This window comes from Pelodiscus sinensis, chromosome 1 (genome assembly GCF_052426305.1).
Source record: "Pelodiscus sinensis isolate ZL-2025 chromosome 1, ASM5242630v1, whole genome shotgun sequence".
NCBI classification, from domain to species: Eukaryota; Metazoa; Chordata; order Testudines; family Trionychidae; genus Pelodiscus; species Pelodiscus sinensis.
The window spans coordinates 318,078,230-318,104,543 of NC_143052.1; the positions used below are offsets into that span (position 1 = coordinate 318,078,230).

The 26,314-nt window shown below is 43.6% G+C and overlaps 1 protein-coding gene across 2 annotated transcripts in view; it reads left to right on the plus strand.

The window, feature by feature from the left end:
• Positions 1-26,314, plus strand: part of DYNC2H1 (dynein cytoplasmic 2 heavy chain 1) — a 328,959-nt gene that overhangs the window by 194,896 nt on the left and 107,749 nt on the right. For both annotated transcript variants that reach the window (XM_089775660.1, XM_089775659.1), the window contains 5 exons: positions 2,844-2,933; positions 11,982-12,047; positions 16,521-16,571; positions 23,999-24,076; positions 24,922-25,053. In XM_089775660.1, the coding sequence (XP_089631786.1) occupies positions 2,844-2,933; positions 11,982-12,047; positions 16,521-16,571; positions 23,999-24,076; positions 24,922-25,053 (417 nt within the window). The remainder of the gene's footprint in view (positions 1-2,843; positions 2,934-11,981; positions 12,048-16,520; positions 16,572-23,998; positions 24,077-24,921; positions 25,054-26,314) is intronic.

Below are 26,314 nucleotides of genomic sequence, written 5' to 3' on the forward strand. Positions count from 1 at the left end.
AAGAAGTACTTTATAAACCAAAAGGGGATGGACTTTTTATTTACGCACTCTCAGCCCAACTACCTCGTGGTGGACGCGGCACAACAGAGGACGAAGACTTCTCAAGCCAAAAATGCAGCAACTGACAAAGAAGCTAAGCGTCTTGATCTCCTAGGCAAGAAGGTTTACTCTTCAGCCACTGCATCCTTAAGAATGTGCAATTATGCAGCTCAACTGGCAAATCACGACTTCGACAATTATGCTAAACTGGTCCCCCTATTTGAACATGTGCCGGACTCTAAACGCCAGATTTTGAAGGCGGTGATACAAGAGGTTTACACCATTGCCAGGACGGCATTGCAGATAGCACTTGACACAGCTGATGCAGCTTCTCAAGCTACGGCTACAGCCATAGTCATGCGCCGAGCGTCATGGTTGCACCAGGCTGTGGTCCCAAAAGACATGCAGTCTAAGGTGGAGGACCTACCATTTGATCGGCAGTCACTTTTTGCTCAATCCACCGATCAGGTCTTCCACTCAGGCAAGGACATGCGCACGACTTTGAGAACGCTGGGCATGTACACGCCTCCTTATAAACGCAAGAGATACACGCCCTATAACAAGCAAAGACCGTTTTCTTATGCTACACCTTGGTCCAGACCTTTTGAACAGCAACAACAAAGACCTAGACAGCGCCCACAAAAGCGTCGACAACACTCTAACAGCGCGCCTGTTCAGCAACAAGGTCGGCAGCAAGTTTGATGGGTTGGTCGAGGGACTCTGCACCATCCCCTTGATAGAGACCCACACAACGTGCAAGGCTTGTTCTATCACCACCTGAGACCTTATCAACATCGTTGGTCTCGTATATCCACCGACCCGTGGGTCCTCGACATAGTTGCCACAGGATAGCTCATTCCCTTCAACTCTCTCCCCCCGTACCCCTCCCTCCTCCTCCCTTTTCAGGGACCCCGCTCACGAGAACCTGTTACGACAAGACGTTTTCCATCTGCTCTCGTTAGGAGCGGTGGAGAGGGTACCAGCCCAATTTTGCGGGAGAGGGTTTTACTCCCGTTATTTCCTCACCCGGAAGAAGTCAGGGGGTTGGAGGCCTATCCTGGACCTACGTCAGCTCAATCGTTACCTGCGGAAGCAGAGATTCAAAATGGTCACATTGTCTTCCATCATTCCGGTTCTCGAAGAGGGAGATTGGTTCGCTTCCCTCGACCTCCAGGATGCCTATTTCCACATAACAATTCATCCGGCTCACAGGCGATTCCTTCGGTTTGTGGTAGGAGTCGACCACTACCAATACCTAGTACTACCCTTCGGCCTCTCGTTGGCTCCACGAGTTTTTTCCAAGACCCTTGCAGTGGTGGCTGCTTATCTTCACCGTCACGACATTACCATCTTCCCGTACCTGGACGACTGTCTACTAAAGGCCCCCACCTTCGACGAAGCTATGTGGGCTGTCACCACTACTACCATGATATTCAAAGCTCTTGGTCTCGTAATCAACGCCAAGAAGTCTTTTCTCATTCCGAATCAAGATCTGGAGTTCATTGGGGCGAGGCTTGATTCTTCAACTGCAAGAGCATACTTGCCCATGGAAAGGTTCCAACTAATTCGAGATTTGGTACAGACTATTTCAATTTCCCACAAATCTCGAATACTTACCTGCCTGCAGCTCCTAGGGCATATGGCGGCTACCACGTCTGTAGTTTCTCATGCAAGGCTTCATCTCCGTGGTCTCCAGCATTGGCTATTCACAGTGTACACCCCCCAGCATACACAGCACAAACAGGGCAGTCTCTATCCCGAACCAGGTCAGGACCTCACTGATATGGTGGGGCGACACCAAGAACATGATGCTAGGAGTTCCCTTCCATGCTCAGAGACCATCCCTGCAAATCACAACAGATGCATCTCTGCTCGGCTGGGGTGCTCATTTACAGGACAGCCAAGCGCAAGGCCTCTGGACTCCCCAAGAATCACTGCAACACACAAACTTTCTCGAGCTTCGAGCAGTCTTCAATGCTTGCAGGAATTTTGTCCACGTCATTTGCGGTCAATCAGTACAGATCCTCACAGACAACATCTGCACGGTGTATTACATCAATCGGCAACGGAGTGCGCGTTCCCACTCCCTCTGCGCAGAGGCAGTCCACCTCTGGAATTGGGCAATCTGTCATGGTGTCACCCTGATGGCAGCTTACCTTCCTGGCAAGGACAATGTCAGGGCCGATGCTCTCAGCAGGAATTTCTTCTCCCAGCACGAATGGGAGCTGCACACGGAGGTGCAAAAAATGAGAAGTACAGGATCTGCCAAAAAAGCTCCCCAGTGTCGGCAGAGCCACGGCTAAACTTTACTTTCACTTTCAAAAGGGCGCGTGATCAGCACAGCACCCGAACATGAGTATGCAAATGAAGCCTGGGATATTTAAATCCCATGCTCATTTGCACTTTTGAAGTGCCTAATCTACATGCCTCTGTCAGCAGAGCTCTGTAGTTTAGACATACCCATAGCGATGTGCAAATGGTTGCAAGTTCAGATCTTCTGGAATTAGTCACAGAATTTTTCATATTTAGTCTATTTTCCATGACCAAGGTCAGAATATTCATAAATGAGCACTTAAATTTAGACCTTACATCTATATTTTGGGCTATAAATATGGTAATTGGGGACTGCACATGAACACAGTAGGACATCTGTGTATTCAGGCCACTTATTTAGGTGTCTGACTTTAAACACATTGTCTGGATCCTCAGCCCTAAATGCCCATTGTGCAGTCTAGGTATTTGCACAAATATACATAAATACATGTTTATGTCAACTTAAATTTTATTTATACTACTTTTTTCAGGATTCAGGAAATACCGAAGAAAGAATTAAGTCACTTATCAGCGCATTGAAACACATGGTATATGAATATGTTTGTCGTTGCTTGTTTAAGGTAAGATGTATTTTCTTTGGCCTTTTCTATATTAAATGTGAAAGTATATTTTCACAGCAACCATAACTTGGCCTGCTTCACATATTCAGTATTCAGTTTATAACTGCATATATTATAATATTAAGTTATGGCCTCTGCAAGTAATGGGTGCATTAGCTTTTGTGAGTTGTCTTTGTAACTTGTAATTGTCCTACAGGAGGGTAATACATTAAAACAGAGCAGCTTAAGGAGAGCAAATGAGCTGTCTCCTACCAGCAAACTACTATATGTACAGTTGCTCTTTAAACCTTATGCAGAGGTCATGAGGTCCTTGCAGTGTTGAGGCTGCATTAGGGTCTGCAAAATTGCAACAGAGGATACAAGTTTGTCCCTATCAAACACATTATTCTTGTTTAGGAAGTAGCATAAATGTCTGTGGCTCACCATCCTTCATGAATCTTTTTTGTTTTATGTGTTTGTGTGCTTCTACAGTGTCCCACACAATGGGTCCTTGATTTTCTTTTTTATCTAATTAGGACCTTTTCACTCTTCAGCATTATTACAATACTAACAATAACAATATATAAATAAAATAATTAAAAATACAAACACAATACTCACAATAAACAAATGCATACACACAATTCATGGGCTTGAATTTTATTCAGTAATTATTTTATTTATTAGTAATCATTGTAAATATTTAGTTTTTTATAGTCTAACTTCAGTACCAGGCAAATTAATTGAAACTATAGTTAAGACGAGAATTGTCACGCATAGATAAACATAATTTATGGGGGAAAAGTCAACATGCATTCTGCAAAAGGAAATCATGCCTTACTAATCTACTAGAGTTCTCTGAGGGCGTCAACAAGCTTGTGGACAAGGGGAATCCAGTGGATATAATGTACTTAGATTTCCAGAAAGCCTTTGACAAGATGCCTCAACAAAGGTTCTTAAGTTAATGTAGTCATAGGATAAGAGGGAAGTTCCTCTCATGGATTGGTAACTAGTTAAAAGACAGGAAACAAAAGATAGGAATAAATGGTCAGTTTTCAGAATGGAGAGAGGTAACTAGTGGTGTCCTCCAAGGGTCCGTCATGGGACCAATTCTATTTATAAATTATCTGGAGGAAAAGGTAAACAGTGAGGTGGCAAAATTTGCAGATTATACTAATCTGCTCAAGCTAGTTAAAACCAAAGCAGACTGTGAAGAGTTTCAGAAGGATCTTACCAAACTAAGTGATTGGACAACAAAATGGCAAATGAATTTTAATGTTGATAAATGTAAAGTAATGCACACTGGAAAAAATAATCCCAATTTCATAGACAAAATGATGGGACTAATTTAGCTATAAGTACTTGAAAGAGATCTTGGAGTCATTGTGGATAAATCTCTGAAAACATCCAGTCAATGAGTAGCAGCAGTCAGAAAAGCAAACAGAATGTTAGGAATCATTTAAAAAAGGGATCGAGAATAAGACAGAGAATATTTTATTGCCTCTATAGCAATCCGTGGTATGCTCTCATCTTGAATACTGCATGCAGAGTGGTCATCTCATCTCAGAACAGATATATTGGCATTGAAAAAGCTTCAAAAAAGGGCAATAAAAATGATTAGGGTTTTGTAAGTGGTCCCATATGAAGAGAAGTTAAAAAGACTGGAACTTTTCATTTTAGAAAAGAGGAAACTAAGGGGGGATATGATAGATTTCCGTAAAATCATGAAAGGTATGGAGAACGTGAATAAGAAACAATTATTTACTTGTTCCCATAACATGAGAACTAGGGGGTCACCAAATTAAATTGATAGGTACAGTAAAACTCCATTAGTGTGGCATCCAATGCTCCGGGACTCCTGATGGTCCAGCACCATCAGGAACCCGGAAGTGCTGGGGCAGCCGGACAGGCTTCCCCCATTCAGCTGCTACTGAAACTGACCAGCAGCTGAATCGGGGAAGCTGGGAGCAGAGCAGCTGGGGTGCTGCTGGGTTGGTCTCATAGCGCTGCCCCTCGGGGCTGCGGGACCAACCCGGCAGCACCCCAGCTGCTCTTGGGGACGCCTGGGGCAGAGCAGCTGGAGTGCTGCTGGGTTGGTCCCGCAGCGCCAAAGGACGGTGCTGTGGGACCAACCCGGCAGGACCCCAGCTGCTCTGCCCCAGGGGTCCCCGATTCAGCCGCTGCTGAAACAGACCAGCGGCTGATTCCAGGAAGCCCGGGGCAGAGCTGCAGTTTCAGCAGCAGCTGAATCCCGATGCCTGGGGTAAAGCAGCTGGGGTGCTGCCGGGTTGGTCCCATAGCGCCGCCCCTCGGCGCTGCGGGACCAACCCGGAAGCACCCCAGCTGCTCTGCCCCAGGGGTCCCCAAGAGCAGCTGGGGTGCTGCTGGGTTGGTGCCGTAGCGCCGCCCCTCGGTCAGTTTCAGCAGCGGCTGAATCAGGGACCCCTGGGGCAGAGCAGCTGGGGTCCTGCCGGGTTGGTCCCGCAGTGCCAAGGGGTGGCGCTGCGGGACCAACCCAGCAACACTCCAGCTGTTCTGCCCTAGGCGTCCCCAAGAGCAGCTGGGGTGATGCTGGGTTGGTGCCGTAGCGCCTCCCCTTGGCGCTGCGGGACCAACCCGGCAGCACCCCAGCTGCTCTATTGCAGGCATCCCCAATTCAGCTGCTGCTGAAACTGACCAGCAGCGGCTGAATCAGGGACGCCTGGGGCAGAGCCGGACTATCGTAAGGGGGGGGCTATGAGGTATCTGGGGTGGCATCCCCTCCCACCCCACTCCAGACCCCTCATAGCCCTTCTGATAGTCCGGCATATCTGATAATCCGGCACCCCTCTGGGTCCTAAAGGTGCCGGATTATCGGAAGTTTACTGTAGTAGGTTTAAAACAAACAAAAGGACATTTTTCTTCATGCAACACAGTCAACCTGTGGAACTCTTTGCCAGAGGTTTTTGTGAAGACCAGTACTTTAACAGGGTTCAAAAAAGGACTAGATAAATTCATGCAGCTTATGTCCATCAATACTTATTAGCTAAAATGTGTAGAAATGGTGTCCTTAGCCTCTGTTTGTTAGGGGCTGGAAATGGATGACAGGAGAGGAATCACTTGATGATTACCTATTTCTGTTCTCTCCCTCTTGGGCATCTGGCATTGGCCACTGTCAGAAGACGGGGTATTGGGCTACATGGACATTTGGTCTGACCCAGTATGGCCATTCTTATATTCATAAAGCATTCTAATAGTTGAACTCAGAAATAAAATGTAGAAATACTTTTAGAAATGAGGATGCAACGTAAGATATTTCTGCTGCACACAAAGACAGATAAAAGGATTGAGTTGGCTTGAGGATCCATATGTATTTTTTGTATATGTTCAGCATTGGTTTTTCTGTTTAGCTTGAATAGTATTTTTCCCTATTGTTCATCATTAAAGGAATATTTGCTTAGTATCCAAGGCATGTTTACTGTTAGACTATAAAACTTATTTTGTAAAATTAATACTGTTGGGTAGGCAGTATTATAGGTACCCAATAAAATGTGAATAAGAAATTAGAAGACACAGTAGTCTTTAAGTAATGAACAGAATTTTTCTAGGTTTAGCATACTGACCCTTGTAAGAATGAAGCCAGCTCTTTATTTTAATGAAGCTCTTCTGGGTTTTCAGCAATCAACGTAGTATTAAACCATATACCAGAGTGTGACTCACTGTTAATTTTTGCTGTTATAATAGCAGTATGATGTCACCGAACTATCTGAAAATAGAAAAAAAAATGTTAAAATGCTAGACACAGTGGACTGAAAAAAATAGTGAAGAGACACTGAAAAATCATTGAAAGTAGAATTTTAATTTTTTTAAAATGACAATTGACATGATGGAGTGTTATAATCAAATAACTAAATTGACAATTTGAACATGATGAAGTGTTATAACCTACTGATGGACTGGTGTAAATAAAGGGTAAATATTCTGAACGACTACAGTATTGGGAAGATTATTACCAGTATTATTAGAATGAGGTATCTGAGGTTTACAAAAGAAACATGTTGGCTACATCTAGACTGGCATGATTTTCCGGAAATGCTTTTAACGGAAAAGTTTTCCATTAAAAGCATTTTCGGAAAAGAGCGTCTAGATTGGCACGGACACTTTTCCGCAAAAGCACTTTTTGCGGAAAAGCGCCCGTGCCAATCTAGACGCGCTTTTCCGCAAAAAAGCCCCGATCGCCATTTTCGCCATCGGGGCTTTTTTTGGGGAAAATAAATCTGAGCTGTCTACACTGGCCCTTTTGCACAACAGTTTTGCGCAAAAGGACTTTTGCCTGAACGGGAGCAGCATAGTATTTCCGCAAGAAGCACTGATTTCTTACTGGAGGAAGTCAGTGCTTTTGCGGAAATTCAAGCAGCCAGTGTCGACAGCTGGCAAGTTTTTTCAGAAAAGCGGCTGATTTTCCGGAAAAACTGGCCAGTCTAGACACAGCCACCAAGTTATTTCCTGAATTGAGTCTCGTTGTCGGTACTTGTCAGTGTCTACAGTTTAAACTCTTTTTTCTTCAAACTTTTTTGAGAAGTCCAAGAATACTCTCCTGTTTTCTCTTATTTATTTTCATGGGCCTTTGTGTCTGCCCCTGCATGCAACTTCAGCGCTAGCTCACTGCCTCAGCTATTTGCCCAGCTACAAAGCTTTCAAATAATAAACCATAGGTACACAGTAGCTAGTAATTGCTATTGATGTTTTTATCTTATTTGAATTTGGAACACCGTTACTTACTTTTGTCTCAGTATCTCACTTAGCTATAGAATTTTTCTGGTTATTAAGAAGCTCAGCAAAATATTAATTGAATGAAAACATACATTCTATAAAATACATTTTGAAAGGACAGAGTGTTTGTAAAATAGGACAGCAAATGATATTCAGTTTACTTTATCCTTGAATAATGAAAAAACATGCCAAAGGTTTTTTTGTGTGTTGTTAATTGTGCCACACTTTCAGGTATGTGCATAGTTTATCTTATTTTTTAAATGTTTTACCTTTAGTTCAGCAAAATGAAAATGGAAGATAAATAGTAGGTTACAAACATAACTTCAAGGTATCATAATGAATCATTATCATTTACTTTTGTTGTGAGATCATTGATGTTAGCACATATGACCCTTTAATTTGCCAGGATTTATGGTTACAATTAAAATGCTATGTTGGCTTTAAAAGAGAATTTACTGTTCAAACATGGATTTATATGCCGGCTTGGTGCAGAAAGGAACTAGTTCATAAGTTGATTTCTAGCTGAACTGTGGCATTGCCTGATATCTTAACATTAAACTGTTTTAGATAAATGATTTCTAAGTAAAGGATGTTTTTAATAAAAATAAAAGCAGTTACATATTGGGAAATTAAATGTCAGACATTCTTTGCATTATTTAGTTTTCACTTTTTAAAAATGAACACACACTATCTATTAAAACGAGGCATACGTAAGTAATATGGAACAGGCTAGGATGCAGGTGAGTGCTTTGATCTGAACCATAAGAAGCCTGTCCTTATCCCCTTATTGGAAATTATCCAGCTGGGCCCCTGATAAACACCAAAAACGGAGAAGGGATTTCCTATAAGATGAGTGATTACAGAAACTGAACCAACTGGTGGTACCTGTATTTTGGACCTTCTCATCCTAATGCGATTTGTCTCCTCTCTTTTGAGTACAGTGGTTTGGTGCAATGGCCAAGTCTTCTGGGCACAGATTTACTCCCAGTCATGCCAGTGGTTCATGTCTCAGAGTCAAACTGGAAAAAAGATGCACATTTATCTTGAGGAAGGGCAGGAACATGAAAAACCACACTGTAATTGACAGAAGCTTGTGGAGCTGCGGGAAACACGGGCACCTTATCAGTCCAGATTCACAGACAAGAAGATAAAAGGATCTTCGTACACAAACACTGAGCTAAGGGCAACCAGACTGACACTCTTATCAGTTTGCAATGCAGATAGGGAAATACATCTTAATAAACTCAGACAACAAAACACTAAAACTGGGATACCATAGTTCTGAACAAAGACCTGTCCTAGACAGGCCTCTACATTCAACACCCTAATGACATTAAAAGTTAAGTATCAGGCACTGAGGGCCCACTCTGTTAGCCTCTGTCAGACTGTGGTTAGGCTGAAATGCTCACCAACAGGCTTCTCTATGTTCCCTTTATGTATATCCGATTTGTGTCCATTGATTCTTTCCCGCAGAGACTGTCCAGATTGTCTAACTGACAATAATTTTTTCCCTTCTCTTTCCCTTCCATTTTTTTCTTTCCCTCATCCCCTCTTTTTCTGCTTTTTATTTTTTAAATCTGGACCCCTTGCTCCATTCATCTGAAGAAGTGAGTTGTACCCATGAAAGCTCATGATGCCATCTACATGTTTTGTTAGTCTTTAAGGAGCTGCAAGACTTTTTGTTGTTTTTTAAGTTTTTCCTGTTACAGACTAACTCGGCTACCCTTCTGAGCTATGGAATCACAGGCAGCCTCCTTAGGTTCCCTATCTCATCTTACCACACAGACAAACTGGGCTTTGTGATAATGGTCACTCATGGAAGACAACAACTTTCATGGGCCCCTAGGAAAGATGTGTGAGTCTGGCTCTGTTCCTGGAAAGGGACAAAGCTTTGAGAAGAAGGGGTGGGACTGTGGCTGTCACTAAGTTGCATGCAGCACATGGCATAGCACTCCATTGGCAATTTAAAGAGCTCAGGGTAATTACCCCGTTTGTATTCTCCCTCCCCATCACTGGGCCTCTAGTCACTATACCAAATATAATATCACACGAGGTTATTCTCAGTGCTAAAGGATTGCCCACAAATCAACTGGTACTGTGGATCTTACCAAGACAATGCTGGAAGCCAGTTCTCTGGTAAATTAACTGAAGATTTATTAGCTAATAAAAAGAAATAAGAGGTATTGAGAGGTTTAAGGAGATCACATCCATTAATAGGTGAGTCAAAGTTTACAAATCCAAAATGATAGCAGAGATGTAATAATCTGCTAGTTCCCCAAAAGCCTTTTAGGGTTACCTGGAATGATTCTGGGGATCACCATCATACTATGCAGATATTCTACCTTGTTAAAATCCAAACAGTCCAGATACAGATACAGGATCATTCCTTAAAATCTGCTTTATAGCTTTTCCAAAAATCAAGCCAAACAATGTCTCTACTCATGTAGATTTTTATAAGTGGGAAATACAGACTGAGCCTGTGAATTCCCATTGTTGAACACAATGACCCTTGCTTTGAAGTTAGTATTCTACTTTCTTTGCATTCACAAGATATCACAGAATCATAGAATACTAGGACTGGAAGGGAACTCGAGAGGTCATCGAGTCCAGACCCCTGCCCTCATTGAAGGACCAAATACTGTCTAGACCATCCCTGATAGACATTTATCTAACCTACTCTTAAATATCTCCACAGATGGAGATTCCACAACCTCCCTGGGAAATGTATTCCAGTGTTTGACTACCCTGACAGTTAGGAACTTTTTCCTAATGTCCAACCTAAACCTCCCTTACTGCAGTTTAAGCCCATTGCTGCTTCTTCTATCCTCAGAGGCCAAGATGAACAAGTTTTCTCCCTCTTCCTTATGACACCCTTTTAGATATCTGAAAACGGCTGTCATGTCCTCCATCAGTCTTCTCTTTTCTAAACTAAACAAACACAATTCTTTCAGCCTTCCTTCATAGGTCATGTTCTCTAGACCTTTAATCATTCTTGTTGCTCTTCTCTGGACCCTCTCCAATTTCTCCACATCCTTCTTGAAATGCGGTGCCCAGAACTGGACACAGTACTCCAACTGAGGCCTAACCAGCACAGAGTAGAGCAGAAGAATGACTTCTCGTGTCTTGCTCACAACACACCTGTTAATGCATCCCAGAATCATGTTTGCTTTTTTTGCCACAGCATCACACTGCTGGCTCATATTCAGCTTGTGGTCCTCTATAACCCCTAGATCCCTTTCTGCCGTTCTCCTTTCTAGATAGTCGCTTCCCATTCTGTATGTGTGAAACTGATTGTTCCACACTGCCAAAATGCATTGAAAAAGTGATGCGCTTTTGCAAAAGAGAGCATTCAAACTATATCAACACTCTCTCAAAAGTAAGCTCTGATTGCTATGCACAGAATGGCCAAAAGGGCACCTTTGCTTTTTCTTCTTTCCTCTTTTTGCACAAAAAAACCCCTTTTCTCCATCCACATACACCTTTTTGCAAAAGAGCTCTTTCACAATAAGACATTCTTACTTGTAGAATGAGGAATACCTACGCCGGAAAAAACTCTCTATTTTTTCGATTTTTTTGCGCAAAAATACACTTGAGGTTTTTCCGAAAAATCTCTGTAGTGTAGACATAGTCTAAAACAGCAGAAGAAGTACCTGGCAATTGTAGGACCCATATGAATGAGGCTAATTAAGTGGGCTGGATATGTCCCTATACATAGCTTTTGATGTGGAAATGAATATGTTAATTGCAGGAGAAAATGGCTTTGTAATGTACCAACCAGTTAACTCCAGTCATCTGAAGAAGTGGGCTGTGCCCACGAAAGCTCATGATACCATCTACATGTTTTGTTAGTCTATAAAGTGCTACCAGACCATTTGTTGTTTTCAACTAGTTAATGTCTTTGTTTAGGCCCAGGGTGAAGGTGTCAAATCTGTAGATACATTCAATTTCAGCAAACTCCCTCTGTAACTGGTTTTTAAAATTCTTTTGTAGAAGAATGGCTACTTTTAAATCCATGATGGGGTGACCAGGCATTTTAAAATGTTCCCCTACTGTTTCCTTCGTGTAAACTTTTCTTACGTAAAGTGTACTGAGGTCTGGAGTTGTGGTTTGAGTCCATCTCTAATTAACTATCTTGGGACAATATATATTGTATCAGAATGATGTTCCATGTTACAGTTATTTGAAAATATTTTTTTTTGCTGCTGTGTTGTTTGGGATAGGTTCTGTTAGCTAGCTTTACTCAGAAGGTAAAATGAGAAAGGCAGGTAGGTGATGTCTGACAAACATGTTTATCCATTTGTCTTGCTCTTATTTCAGGCTGATCAACTAATGTTTGCTTTACATTTTGTAAGAGGAATGCACCCTGAACTTTTCCAAGATAATGTAAGTACTGTAAAAAAACCCTAGTATTATACTTGGTCTTTATACAGCCAAATACATGTACATTAAGATTCATATAGTTCCAACGTGGCCTGGTGCAGTAAATATACAGTGGCTATTTTTGCAGTTGTATTTCTGTATGATCATTTTTAATTGTTTCTGATTTTGCGTATTAAGTGGGAAATATAGGTCATCATTGGAGAGACTGTGGAAAAGTTCATTTTTAAGAGGGGTTATAAAAGAAGGTCTCTGTAACTATTATCTATAAAAAAGTAACTATTATCTATATTCCTCTTCTTTCCCTTCAAGTAGAAGTAAGTTGTTTGATGAGTTGAGAACTTATTTGTGAGAGAAATGTATTAATGGAAATCAAAGTAGAAGAGATGTTTTGTGTTTAGCTTTGAATGTGGCAAAGTTAAATGTCACTTATCTCTTGCTAGAGAGAGCTTTAGTCTATAGGACCTTGTCATGCTATTGTAAAAGTTCTGTCTCCTGCGTTTATGAATCGTCTCTTACTGGTCAACAGTTTTGTGGTGCAGGAGGAACATTTCTATTATGGGAGTATGGGGCATAGTTAAAGAGGTCACTCTTGGTCTTTTTATACTGTTTTTTGCTGCATCTGGTTTACATGCATTTCTATATAATTACTTGATTATGTTTATATAAATACTTTACATTTTTTTTAGTTTATTGGATCAGGAGTCCTTTATTCATGTTTTGTGCAGTAGCATGATTTTTATAATATATTTGCCTTTTATGTTTGAATACTTATTAAGTAATTTGCTTCTAATTTGCTAAGTCAGTAAAGAATCTTAGGAAAGATGAAATGGCATCAGGATTTAACTGGATGCATGGATCCATGGAAATGTCTGATGTGTTGTTAATGCTATTGATTTTTTATTATGTAACATCATAGACAAAAGCTCACTGGATGTGTGGATTGACCTGTTTTAAGTCAGAGAAATACTATTTTCCTTAAACAAGAAAACCTCTATCATCATTTTAAAATATATTTGAAAATATAATATATTGCCATCTGCCCCAGAATCATACATATTTGAGTTTTAAAAATACTATTAAGTTATTTGGTCTATCTCTTTCCTCCTGTACATGAAGGATTGTGTCCAACGATATTTTTTTAAAAAAATTATCCAGTCTAGGCCACAGTGACCCAAAGTACTAATTTTGGATGACTGTACCACAGTCTAATATAGAGATGGGGAACCTCTAGCCTGTGTGTTGGTCTGCCAGTGGCTAATCCTAATAAGCCGCATATGGCTGATGTGCCAGAGGTTCTCCACTCATGGTCTAATAGAGCTCGTCCTCCAGAAATTTTACCTACGTTTTTCTTTCTTAGTTTAGTTACAGTAATCTGTTATGCCACAGTGAATGGTAGTAAATAATTCCTCTCTTTTCTTGGTGATTACACCTTTCAAATACAGTTAAATGATATTAGGAAGCGGAGTAGTTCAGGCTCTGTCTAGTCTAGCACAAGCTGTTTCAGGGGATAATGCAACAACAATTACAGCTGGATTTTCAAAGGTTATTAGATCCTGGACGATCGAGATACAAAAGGAGCACTTAAAGACGATAAAGTCATTGCGGAGAAACTAAATGAATTCTTTGCTTCAGTCTTCATGGCTGAGGATGTTAGGGAGATTCCCAAACCTGACCTGTCCTTGTAGGTGACAAATCTGAGAACTTTTCACAGATTGGAGTGTCATTAGTGGAGGTTTTGGAATTAATTGATAAACTTAACAGTAACAAGTCACCAGCACCAGATGGCATTCACCCAAGAGTTCTGAAAGAACTCAAATGAGAAATTGCGGAATTATTAACTATGATTTGTAACCTATCCTTTAAATCAGCTTCTGTACCCAGTGACTGGAAGAGAGCTAATGTAACGCCAATATTTAAAAAGGGCTCTAGAGGCAATCCTGGCAATTACAGACCTGTAAGTCTAACATAGTACCAGGCAAATTAGTTGAAACAACAGTAAAGAATAAAATTGTCAGACACATAGATGAACATAATTTGTCAGGAAAAAGTCAACATGGTTTCCTTAAAGGGAAATCATGTCTTACTAATCTATTAGAGTTCTTTGAAGGGGTCAACAAACATGTGGACAAGGGGGATCCAGTAGATAAAATGTACTTAGATTTCCAGAAAGCCTTTGACAAGGTCTCTCACCAAAGGTTCTTACATAAATTAAGTTGTCATGGGATAAGAGGGAAGGTTTTTACATGGATTGAGAACTGGTTAAAAGACAGGAAACAAAGGATAGGAATAAATGGTAAATTTTCAGAATAGAGAGGGGTAACTAGTGGTGTTCCCCAAAGGTCAGTCCTAGGACAAATCCTATTCGATTTATTCATAAATGATCTGGAGAAAGGGGTTAACAATCAGGTGGCAAAATTTGCAGACAATACTACATTGCTCAAGGTAGTTAAGGCCAAAACAGACTATGAAGAACTTCAAAAAGCGCTCACAAAACTAAGTGATTGGGCAACAAAATGGCATATTAAATGTAATGTAGATAAATGTAAAGTAATGCACATTGGAAAAAATAACCCCAACTATACATACAATATGATGGGGGATAATTTAGCTACAACTAATTAGGAAAGAGATCTTGGAGTCATCGTGGATAGTTCTCTGAAAACATCTACGCAGTGTGTAGCGGCAGTCAAAAAGTCAAACAGGATGTTAGGAATCATTAATAAAAGGATAGAGAATAAGACGGAGAATATCTTATTGCCCTTATATAAAACAATGGCGCGCCCATATCTTGAATACTACATACAGATGTGGTCTCCTCATCTCAAAAAAGATATAGTGGCATTAGAAAAGGTTCAGAGAAGGGCAACTAAAAGGATTCGGGGTTTGGAATAGGTTCCATATGAGGAGAGATTAAAGAGACTAAGACTTTTCAACTTGGAAAAGAGGAGACTAAGGGGGAATATGATAGAGGTCTATAAAATCATGAGTGGTGTGGAGAAAGTGAATAAGGAAAAGTTATTTACTTATTCCCATAATATAAGAACTAGGGGCCACCAAATGAAAATAAGGGGCAGCAATTTTAAAACAAATAAAAGGAAGTTCTTCACAAAGTGCATAGTCAATCTGTGCAATTCCTTGCCTGAGGAGGTTGTGAAGGCTAGGACTATAACAGGGTTTAAAAGAGAACTAGATAAATTCATGGATGTTAAGTCCATTAATGGCTATTAGCCAGTCTGGGTAAGGAATGGTGTCCCTAGTTTCTGTTTGTCAGAGGGTGGAGATGGATGGCAGGAGAAAGATCGCTTGATCATTACCTGCTCGGTTCACTCCCTCTGGGACACCTGGCATTGGCCACTGTTGGCAGACAGAATACTGGGCTGGATGGACCTTTGGTCTGACCCAGTATGGCCATTCTTATGTTCTTATGCCTAAAGCTATAGACAGATGAATGGTGGGACTTATAAAATTCCCTAAACAGATTAGGTACATCACCCCTTTGATTTAATGCACCTTTAGGTGTCTTCATACTTTTGAAAATTGGTCTGTACTGAAAGAACTATTCACAGATCTACTGAAGCATGATAGTTTATATTTCTTTGATAACTAGGAGACTTTTTGTTGTAAATATGATTTTTAGTTTTGGTGTTGTAACTCTTGATGATCATATTATTCATAGAAATCTCTAGTGCCTGTTTGAATCCTAGTAAGTCCATGGCTTTAATAGATGTCATAACGCCTACATCAGTAAAAACTAAAAAAAAAAAAAAAAAAAAAAGAGGTCTTTTAGCACTTTATAATATATATAGATGGTGTCATGAGATTTCATGGGCACAGCCCATGAAAATAACTTCAGATAACTCTAGTTCTCTGAAGAAGTGGGCTGTGCCCACGAAAGCTTGATACCATCTACATGTTTTGTTAGTCTATAAAGTGCTACCAAACCATTTGTTGTTTGTTTTTAGTTTATTCTGTACAAACTTGGCTACCCCCTGAAGCTTCCCTACATCAGTGTTTCTCAAAGTGGGCCTTGAGCCTGCTAGGGGACCTGTGCCGCTTTGTAGCTCCCATTGTCTCTGGTTTGCCATTTCCAGCCAAGGGGAGCTGTGAAGCTCTTTTGTTGCAGACCCTTTACATAAACAAAGTGGCATGGGCCCTCTAGCTGCTTTCCCAAAGCAGGCCCATGGACCACTTTGAGAAACACTGCCCTCCATCTATACTTTGCTTACTCATGTTATGTGTATTTTTCTCCTGTCTTCTCTCATAAATCCAATCTTATAAACCCGTATTTGGGATTTATGAAAGGAATTAAGCACTCAGGACAGCAGGACCTGGGTGATTCATTAAGCACCTTTAAAAATCCATGCATAAATGTTATTCCTATTATCTGATCACTCTCTACTTTATCTGTAACCATTATGTTGTGTGTCTGAAGATATCACTGTGCCTTATCTAAGTTTATGTAATTATTTTTTATAGGAATGGGATACTTTTACAGGTGTGATCGTTGGAGACATGTTAAGAAAATCAGTAAGCTCTATCTATCTATCTATCTATCTATCTATCTATCTATCTATCTATCTATCTATCTATCTATCTATCTATCTATCTATTCTGGAATAAGAAATGAATGTATAGAGTCCTGAAATTCTATACTCAGATGTATTGCATGTTTGTTATTTATTATACATATATGTGTAGTATGAACAAATTGTTGTTTTATAACAATAGAAATATTTTAAAACATGTGAACATAATATTTTTTTTTACTTGTGATAAAGTTGTATCCTTTTTCTTTCTTTGACTGTAGTACTATCCCCAAATGTAAATGTAACTATATTTTCAATACAGTAGAATCACCCTCTGTAAAATAGTGATTTGTAGATTCTAATCTCTCCTGTGATCAGCAGAGTCTGAAGATCAGAACAAAGTCCTAATGAGGAATCGAAATTCAGTCCAATCACAAGATGAGGAGAGTCAGTACTACACACTTCTTCTTTATCAGGGCTCTGGATCAATGTCTGACTCCAAACTACAAATATATCAGACAGCCATTTATAATCCATCTTGTTGCATCATCAGTTCTTGTCTGTATTGTTTTGGTCTTTCATCCACAACTCCAAGAAAAGTCCCAGGCAAGCTGCAATAACTCAAAATTAAAAAACAACAAATAGTCTAGTAGCACCTTAAAGACAAACAAAACATCCTATCGGTTCATACCATTTGGATATGGCTCGCACATTATCTTCCACATCTTAATGACTTAACCAAACAAACAGGCTGCGTCTAGACTGGCAAGATTTTGCGCAAAAACTTTCCAGCTGTCTACACTGGCTGCTTGATTTTGTGCAAAAGCACTGACGTTCTACTGTCTGAAATCAGTGCTTCTTGCACAAATGCTTTGACGTTCCCATTCAGGAAAAAGCCCTCTTGCGGAAATGTTTTTGCGCAAAAAGGCCAGTGTAGACAGGCAGCTAAGACGTTTTGCGCAAAAGCAGGCTAAATGGAAAAACCCCCGAGTGGACACTCGGAGGCTCCATAGCCACAATCAGCTCTCAGACTTCCTGGTAACCCAAGCCTCCTTAAAGCAGACGCAGGCTGCTGAGGTCACAAGGCAGGAGCCCTCTGGCCACAGCTCTGCCACATGGCCCCTGCCATCCAGCAGACACCCCCTCAAGCATGATGTCAGCTCCAAGTGGGGATAAGCCACCTGCACCCCCAGCACAAGAGGCCCCCAGGGCCAGAAAAAGAAGGGCCCCATCCTGGTCCCCAGGGGAGCTGGAAGCCCTCCTGGAACTCTGGCAGGAGGAGGAAGCCCTGCATGAGACCCGCTCCCGGCGCCAGAACACCGTCATTTTTTCCCGCATGGCCCAGGTGCTCGCCCAGCAGGGTCATCCAGCCCAGACCCTGAAGCAAGCCCGGGCAAAAGTCAAAGAACTGAGCCTGGGCTATGTGCGGGCCAGCGAGGGCCAAGGGGCAGGAGCCGACACCTGCCCCCATTACCAATGGCTCCACACAATCCAGGGCCAGCCAGCACCAGAGGCACCGGATGTCCCGGTGGACAGGAGCATGTGCCCCCCCGTCACCAGGACCACCGAGGCGGGGGAAGGAGATAGCAGTACGTCGGCGGACGAAGCCAGCACTGCCACCCTGCAGGCCCCCTCCGGCAGTCCTGATGTCTCCCGTGCATCCTCAGAGCCCGGGGAAGGATCCACCGGTGAGTGTTGCACTTTGCACTCACAAGAGCGGAGGGGGGCAGCTAGGCACCCGTAGGGGGAAGCGGGACAGCATGTCACTCAGGCCGCATGAGCTGCATGCTGTGTAGCATTAGGCGGGAAGCAGCATGTGCTGCCTGGTGACCAAGTGGGATGTGGCCACGGCAGGCAGCTGCAGGGCACGCCTGGGACCGTATTACTCACACACATCTGGCAGGACCAGGGGGGAAGGGTGGATGCCGGCTGGAACCAGCCAGGGTCCCAGGGACTCAGGCCAGAGCCCGCACCTCCGCAAGGGTGCAGACGCAGAACGGCACACTGTCCCATGCCTGGCTGTGAAGCACAGCCAGCTGCTCGTGGGAAAACTGCAGCATCACAGCCCTGTAAGCGTGGCCCCCACTGAGCCCCTCGCCTGCTCCCGGTGCCTTGGCTGGCTCCCCGAGGGAAGTCCCCATTGCGGCCACACATGTCCCTGGGCTACGTGTATGAAGGCTAACGGTAGGGAGAAGGGGGAGAAGCGCTCGGGCCGGCCCTAGGGCCGCCTGAGTTTTGCTGCAAGGATGGGACACTCCCCAGTCACCTCTGATTCCGTCCAGGAGATATCCCACGTGATGGGGATCTGAGAGCCCAGACCACGTCTGCCAGATGTGCTCCCAGGCACTGTGTGGGGATTCATCTCACTCCCTGTCAAACACCATTGATTAGCCCAAAGCCTCACAGCCTCTACCGGCAGGGAGTTCTACAGGTGAACAGAACACACACGCCCTCCCATCCTCCACAGGGCCAGGACACAGACCAGTGGTTACAATGGAGGAGGACCCTACTCCAGGGACGCTCCTGTATGCAAACATACAACACGGGGGGCAAGGAGGTAACCGAGTGGGCCCAAGCCACACTACTGTGGTGTCACCTGGGCTCAGGGGTGGAGGGCATGAGGTGTGGGGACAGTGGCTGGGCTGCCTGATTGACTCATCCTTTCTTCTCTTCCCTGCAGTGGGACCAAGCACAAGCCAGGGACCCTCAAGTCCTGCAGCAGCAGCGGCAGCAGCAGCACCCCCAGCCGCCCAACCACTGAGGCAGTGGCTCCGCCACCGGGACCAGCTCCTTCAGCGCCACATGCAGGCTGTCGAGCGCGTCGAGGCAGCCATCACCCGGCGCGAGGAGGCGGACCTGCAGTGTTGCCAGGAGGCCTGGGCCGCCTTCCAGGCCCAGTGCGTCCACATGGCGGATTCTATCGCCACCCTCACCGCCCACATTTGCCATGCCGTCCAGTATGGCATGGCCTTGCCCCACGCCCCCGCCATCCCTTCCCTAGCAGTGCCCCACGTCCCTCCTGCAATGGCTCCTCCTGCTCCTGTCCTTGCCCCTCCTGCAATGACCCCTCCTGCCCCTCCTGCTCCTGTTTCTTCTGCTCCTGCCCCTGCTCCTGCTGCTCCTGCCCACCTCCCCGTGCAGCCTGCCCCGACGCGGCCTTCCCCCCATGTGCAGGTCCGCCCCCGCAGGAGCCGTCGCAGGGGCCACCGCTCCCAGAAGTAGCTCCTCCCCCTCCCAGTTCAAGGTCTCCTCCCACTCTCCCCCTTGTAAATAAAAACATACAACTTTTTCTGTTGAAAACTAAACTGTGTTGGTGTTTATTGGGAGGTAAGGGGAGGGAAGGGGTAAGAGGAGGGAATGGAAGGGAGTTGTATGGGGATACCGAGGCAACCCTACTATGGAGCCTGTGGAACATGCCCGTCAGGGCCTCTCGAATGCGTACCCCATTCTGGTGTGCCTGGCGGATGGCAGCTGTGTGGGGCTGTTCATAAGTCTGGGCCTCGGCTGCCATCCATGCGGGGAGAAAGGCCTCCCCACTGCGCTCCACAACATTGTGGAGCATGCAGCACGCGGCCAGTACCTCCGTTGCATTCTGCTCACCCATCTTGAGACAGGTGAGCAAACAATGGAAGCGGGCTTTTAAGCGGCCGAAAGCGCACTCCACTTGATTCCGGGCCCGGTTGAGGTAGTCATTGAACTGGGCCCGGTTCTGGTCCGGCCGCCCTGCATTAGCTGCATTAGCCAGGGCAGCAGAGAGTAGGCCGCGTCCCCAACGATACAGATGGGCATAGGCACATCCCCAACAGTGAACTCCTGCCGGGGGAAGTAGGTGCCTGCCTCTAGCTTGCGAAACAGTCTGGAGTTGCGGAAGATGCAGGCATCGTGTGCCCTGCCGGACCAGCCCACATAGACGTCCAGGAAGCAGCCATAGTGGTCCACAAGGGCCTGAAGAACAATCAAGCAGTACCCCTTCCTGTTCATGAAATGGGCTGCTCGATGCTCCGGGGCCCGGACGTGGATGTGGGTTGCATCCAGGGCTCCTCCACAGTTGGGGAACCCGAGGGCAGTGAAGCCGGCCAGCATAGCTTCCACGTCGCGCAGGCGGATCACTCTTGGGAGCAGGACATCGTTGATAGAGTGGCCGACCTGCAGAAGGGTATAGAGAAACACAGGGGAACACATCACATAAGGCAGGGGTGAGTGTGCGCTCCCTTGGCCCCACCCCCATGATTCCCTCTGTCCTCATGCACACACACACACACACACACATGCACACACACACCACAGCCCCCTTGCCGTATGCCTTCCCCCCCACCAGCAGGCCTGTGCAAGGAAGGGATGGCCCAAACCCCTGGGTGACCCAGTCTGGAGTCTTGGCTGCCCCTGGGCATGGAGTGCAGCACCCTCCCCCCACCCCACTCCCCTGGGACTTATCTCCATGACGATGACACCGATGGTGGATCTGCCCACCCCGAACTGGTGTGCCACCGATCGGTAGCTGTCCGGGGTGGCCAGCTTCCATACTGCGATGGCGACCCTCTTGTTGATGGGGATGGGTGCCCGCAGGCGGGAGGTGACTCTCTGGAGTGCAGGGGCGAGCCAGGCACACAGCTCCAGGAATGTCCGCTTTCGCATGTGGAAGTTCCGGAGCCATTGCTGGTCGTCCCATTGCCCCAGGACCAGCCGGTCCCACCAGTCCATACTGGTGTCCAGTCTCCACAGTGGCCTCTCCACCCTGGTGAGGGAGTCCAAAGCGGTCTGCGCCTCCTGGTCCTGGAACAGGAGGGCACCAGCCTGGAGCACCAGCTGCAGGCACTCCAAAATGGCCAGGAGAGGCCAGAGCAGGCACATGGCCACCCCTGGCTCCATGACAGACAAAACAAGGCAAAAGAAAAAAAAAGATAAAAGCACTAGGTGGCAAAAGGCAGTGGTGTCCAAAAGGCAGAGGGCAACCTCCAAAACTGCTACGGCTTTCAGTCCCTACAAGAGGTACTAAAGCATGGAGCAGGAGAGAAACGGCTGTCCAGGGAGATCCCTTTAAGCACGTGTCTCAAAGGAGCTCCAGCCCCCGCCCATGGAAAGGGCTGGTGCCCTTTTGCTCTCTGCAAAATGGTTCCGGGCTTCTGCTTTTGCGCAAAAGTGTGCCACCAATGTAGACACGCTTTTGCGCAAAAGCGCATCGTTATAACAATAACTCCGTGCCAATCTAGATGCGCTTTTGCGCAAATATTTTTAACGGAAAAACTTTTTCGTTACAAGTATTTGTGCAAAATCATGCCAGTCTAGACGTAGCCACAATGAAGGTGCTAATGGTTCTTGTTGTCTGTATAGAATCTGGTGTTGGTCATCTTCCTTTGCAAGTGCAAACTAATGGTTCTTATCAGCCTCTTTTAGTATCTATTTAGTCTTTAAGGTGCTACAAGACTATTTGTTGTTTTTTAAGTTTTTCCTGTTACAGACTGTAACACTGCGAGCTATGCAGCACAGGTTCTGGCATTAGCTCCCTGTCCAATGATCTCCGGGAGCCCCTTTCAGTTCCTCACTTTTATTTACATAGGTCACTACACATTTGGGGTCAACACTTCCAGCCCTGCAAGTCCATACCCACAGTACTAGCTGAAGCCCTCTTCCCAAGCATATGCCCTTGTCAACTCAACACACTGTGAAGGAAGGGGGACCTGGGCCTGCCCTCACTCCAGGTCCCGACCCAGGTCCCTAAAGATGGGGAACCCTTCCCCAGCTTGGATGGTGGGGCATAACCCCTAAACTCACTAACCCTCAGGCGTCCACTCAGCCCTACCCTGGGTCACTTCTTTCCCCCACGACCCCTGCGGAGCCCGGCTCACCTGTCCCACCAACAGGTGCCCTCTTCTTCCCCCTATGCTCGCTCCTTCTCTCCTTTTTGTACCCTGCTCCCAATATGCCCTACTCCCCTCATTAGAGCCACACCATTTCCCTGCATCAGCTGCGGGTGCATCCGTTGATGTGGGAGCGTCCACACCACCCTGTGGGCCCCACCCCCTCAGTGAGCCACCGCAGTCTCCTCCTGTGAGCGCCGCGGCGCCCCGCGCATGGGCTGCAAGCAAGGTGCCACCCTGGGGCCCCCGCTCCCTCCACGAGCCGATGCCGTTCTTCTTCCGTCACAGCCTGGTGTATGGCGCACATGCCACAGGAGCGGCAACACTTCCCTTTTGCCGTGGCTCTTGCCACGCTGCCTCGTCCGCCTCCCTGTAGGGAGAGCAGGGCACGTTTGCCCCGTCACAGGACTAACTCGGCTATCTCTCTGAAGCTTATGTACTCACTGTCTCTTTTTTTCTTCCTTCTCTCCTCCTTCCCCTTCCCTTATTTATTCTTGGGTCTGGACTTCCAATACTCCTGTCATCTGAAGAAGTGGGTTGTGCCCACGAAAGCTCATGATACCATCTACATGTTTTGTTAGTTGTTTTTTAAACTTTTCCTGTTACAAACTAACTCGGCTACCTCTCTGAAGCTTTTATAACTCAAGATGTTACTTTTCTCCCAGTTCATAGCTGTAACAGATACATTGTCATGGTAATGCCAATGTTATTCCCTTTTCTACTATTTCTTCATCCTTCTTATGGGCATAATACAATTGTTTGGCACAAAGTCTTTGACTGGTTATAGCTCAGATTCCCTCTTCATTTTCAAACACACAATTCTCATAGTCATTCAACTCACACATCATTCTTACTAGATATCAGCTGCCTATAGTGTTTTACAACATATGCTGGTTGATTTGTATCCCAACAAGAAGAAGATTTTGTTATACTTCTTCTAATTGATATGGGGTGTGCCTTATTACATGGTCAACTATATGACATTTTAGAGAAGAGCAAAATCTTGTTCCTGTATATTACTTGTTTTTCCTTCAATATTATATTTTTTTCTTTCCGCTTTTTATACATCAGATGTCTTAGAAATAGTTCAGGATCCAAGACAGGAACATTTTTAACCAGATTGTTTCCTTTCTGAGTATTGTTTTTCTGCAGTCTAAATGGAGATAAATTCTGTGGGTCCTTCTAAAGTGGCCTCCAAACGGTCCATGTGTATCATTAATGTGCTTCAATGAGGCAATAAAACATTATTGTAAAATGTATTTTAATGTATTAATAAAGTATCTAGTTATCAGTATTTTAGAAGTATTCATCTGCTGTGAAGATGAAAGGGGACGACTAAATCTATCAAGTCTGAGGTGCTTCTCATGAGCAAAATGTAATAACTTTATAAAATAGTAATAATAAGCAAATATTGCTATACTTTAAATAAATTTATCAATATCTTTCACTGAAAGTTTTCTGTAAAGGATGTTGCCATTGTTTTCATATCTGTTCTCATTTTGATACTTTAGTTATTAAACAACTTGTAGGTTTGAAATTTACAAATATATAGCTTACTTTGTTTTGTAAGGATTCACAAAGAGGTATCCGGGACCAAATTCCATCTTGGATAGAACAGGAACGAACTTGGGCAGTAGCATCTCTGAAGGTATTGTCTATGTGATGCTGTACATTCAATTTGAAATGGTCTTGATTTATTTGGAAGTATTAATATGAACTTGAAAATAAACTAAATATATTACAACATGACTTCATTTTTATTTTAAACTCTATTCAAAATTAATTAAGATCTATTTATTACCTCTTCCAAAAAACACAGTCTAATATGTACCTTATTGACAGTTCTTATTTATGATTATAAAAGTAACCATTTTGGGAAATAGAAAAAAACACTTAGCATTTTTTACCTAAAATGTCTGGAATGCAAGACTGTATTTTCATAAGTAGCTTAAAATTAGTATCTACAATTTTATATGAATAAATTGGATAGCTATATTAAATATCCATGCACTCATTTAGAATGCTTTCCGAGGTCCTTAGTGCTCAGATTGGGTAGCTTCATATTAATTTGAAGTCCCAATATTTTCTTGGACTGTCTTATGACAGTCTACATTCCACTGCAGAAAGGAGTAAAATAAAATTAACAATCTCTGCAATGCTGATCTAGGCTTACTGTGTGAAGCTCAACTGGAAGAAGGGCAGAGCTGAGAGTTCATGAGGGAGAAAAATTAATTGGCTTCAAAACACTATAACTGAGACCAAAAGCAATGAGTAAGCGGGGTGTTGGTGGTATGAGAGCATACAGGACAAAGAACAGTTGAACAAAACAAATTAGCAAAAGCTGATGGAAAGGACTCAGGTGAGATGGAGGAAGGAAAGAAACCAAAAAAGGTTTAAAAAAAGAGAATAAAAATAATGCAGAGAACATGCAAGGCTGGCTATAAGTTGTCACTATTTGTTTTTATTGTTAAATGTGCATTATTTGCTTTGTAGATCTCTCTCCCAGCTCTATATCAGACACTCTGCTTTGAGGATGCAGATCTATGGCGTACTTTCTCTCAGAGCTCTACGTGTGAACAAGATTTTCCATCTGTTATTGCAAGAAATATTACCTTATTTCAACAGGTGATATTTTAATAATGAATTATTTTGAAAATACTTCTGTTCTCAGTTTTGAAACTCAATTTTACTTCATGATTAAGAGCTTAGGTGTAGGGTTGCTAGATAGTTTCACAAAAAATATCAAACATGGCAGGGGGGTGGGAGGGAATTGGTTGAGCAAAAAAACCAAAACAAAAACGGTGGACCAAAGTTGTTGAGCAAAAAAAAATATACCGCACAAAAATAAGAGTCACTGCACCTTTAAATTCCCACACTACCCCCATCCAAACATGACAGGGAAAAAATGTCCCAAACAGCCTTCCATCCGAGAAAAACTGAAAATACCAGACATTTTTCATGTCTGGTATTTTCTGGGGTTTTTTACCAGACAGAAGCTGCAAATACTGGTCTATCCAGGCCAATGCCGGACACCTGGCAACCCTAATTAGGTGCCAATCATGGTTTAATAATAATCAAACTAAAATTATGTTGTCTTCAATGGGAGCCTGATTAATTTAGCTAACTAAATTTTATTTATTCATTTTTTATTACCATTGTACCTTTAATGTATGTGTTAATTACCATTGTACCACTTAAGGCCTTTAATGTATGTGTTGTTAGGTTGGTACTCAAACTGAGCGTCTGCTTTAGGATAATAGATTGTTAATGAACATTTACAGGTTTAATTTTCCAGACACGTGATATTCTCCTGTCTTTGTCACTAGTTCCTTATTTCAGTATTTTTCAGCCTGGCAAGCTGAATATCAATACAATATTCTAACAGTGAACATAAAATCCTTGGATTCATGCAAGATTAAGTTTGCAAGTTCAGTAACAAAAGGCCAAGAAATACAAAAGTTAAAGTTGAACATCAATATAAACTGTCTTTTTTTCCCCACAAAAATCTTTCTTTCTATGGTTCAAGTTTACAGTGGGGTGCCAATTTGATCCAGTGAATAGGATCATGGAATTCACAATCAAGGGAAATGGGTTCTAGTCCCAACTCTGTCAATGACTCACAATTTATCTGTCTTTTAAATGTCTACCCTTCAGTTTTCCACTTTGTAAAATTGAGGTGATGATACCTTTTCACCTACAAAAATTCCCTGAAATATGTTAACAAAAATCCTTGTAGGTTCTTTCTTGCTTGCTTGTTTTCATATAGCTGTGAAATGCGGAGCACCAATAGCAAGGTCCTGAACACATGCTAAGTGTGGCAACTACCTAAAATAAACACTCTGGTGGACGGAGTTGAGGTGGACTTGGAGAAGGACAGGGAGTCAGA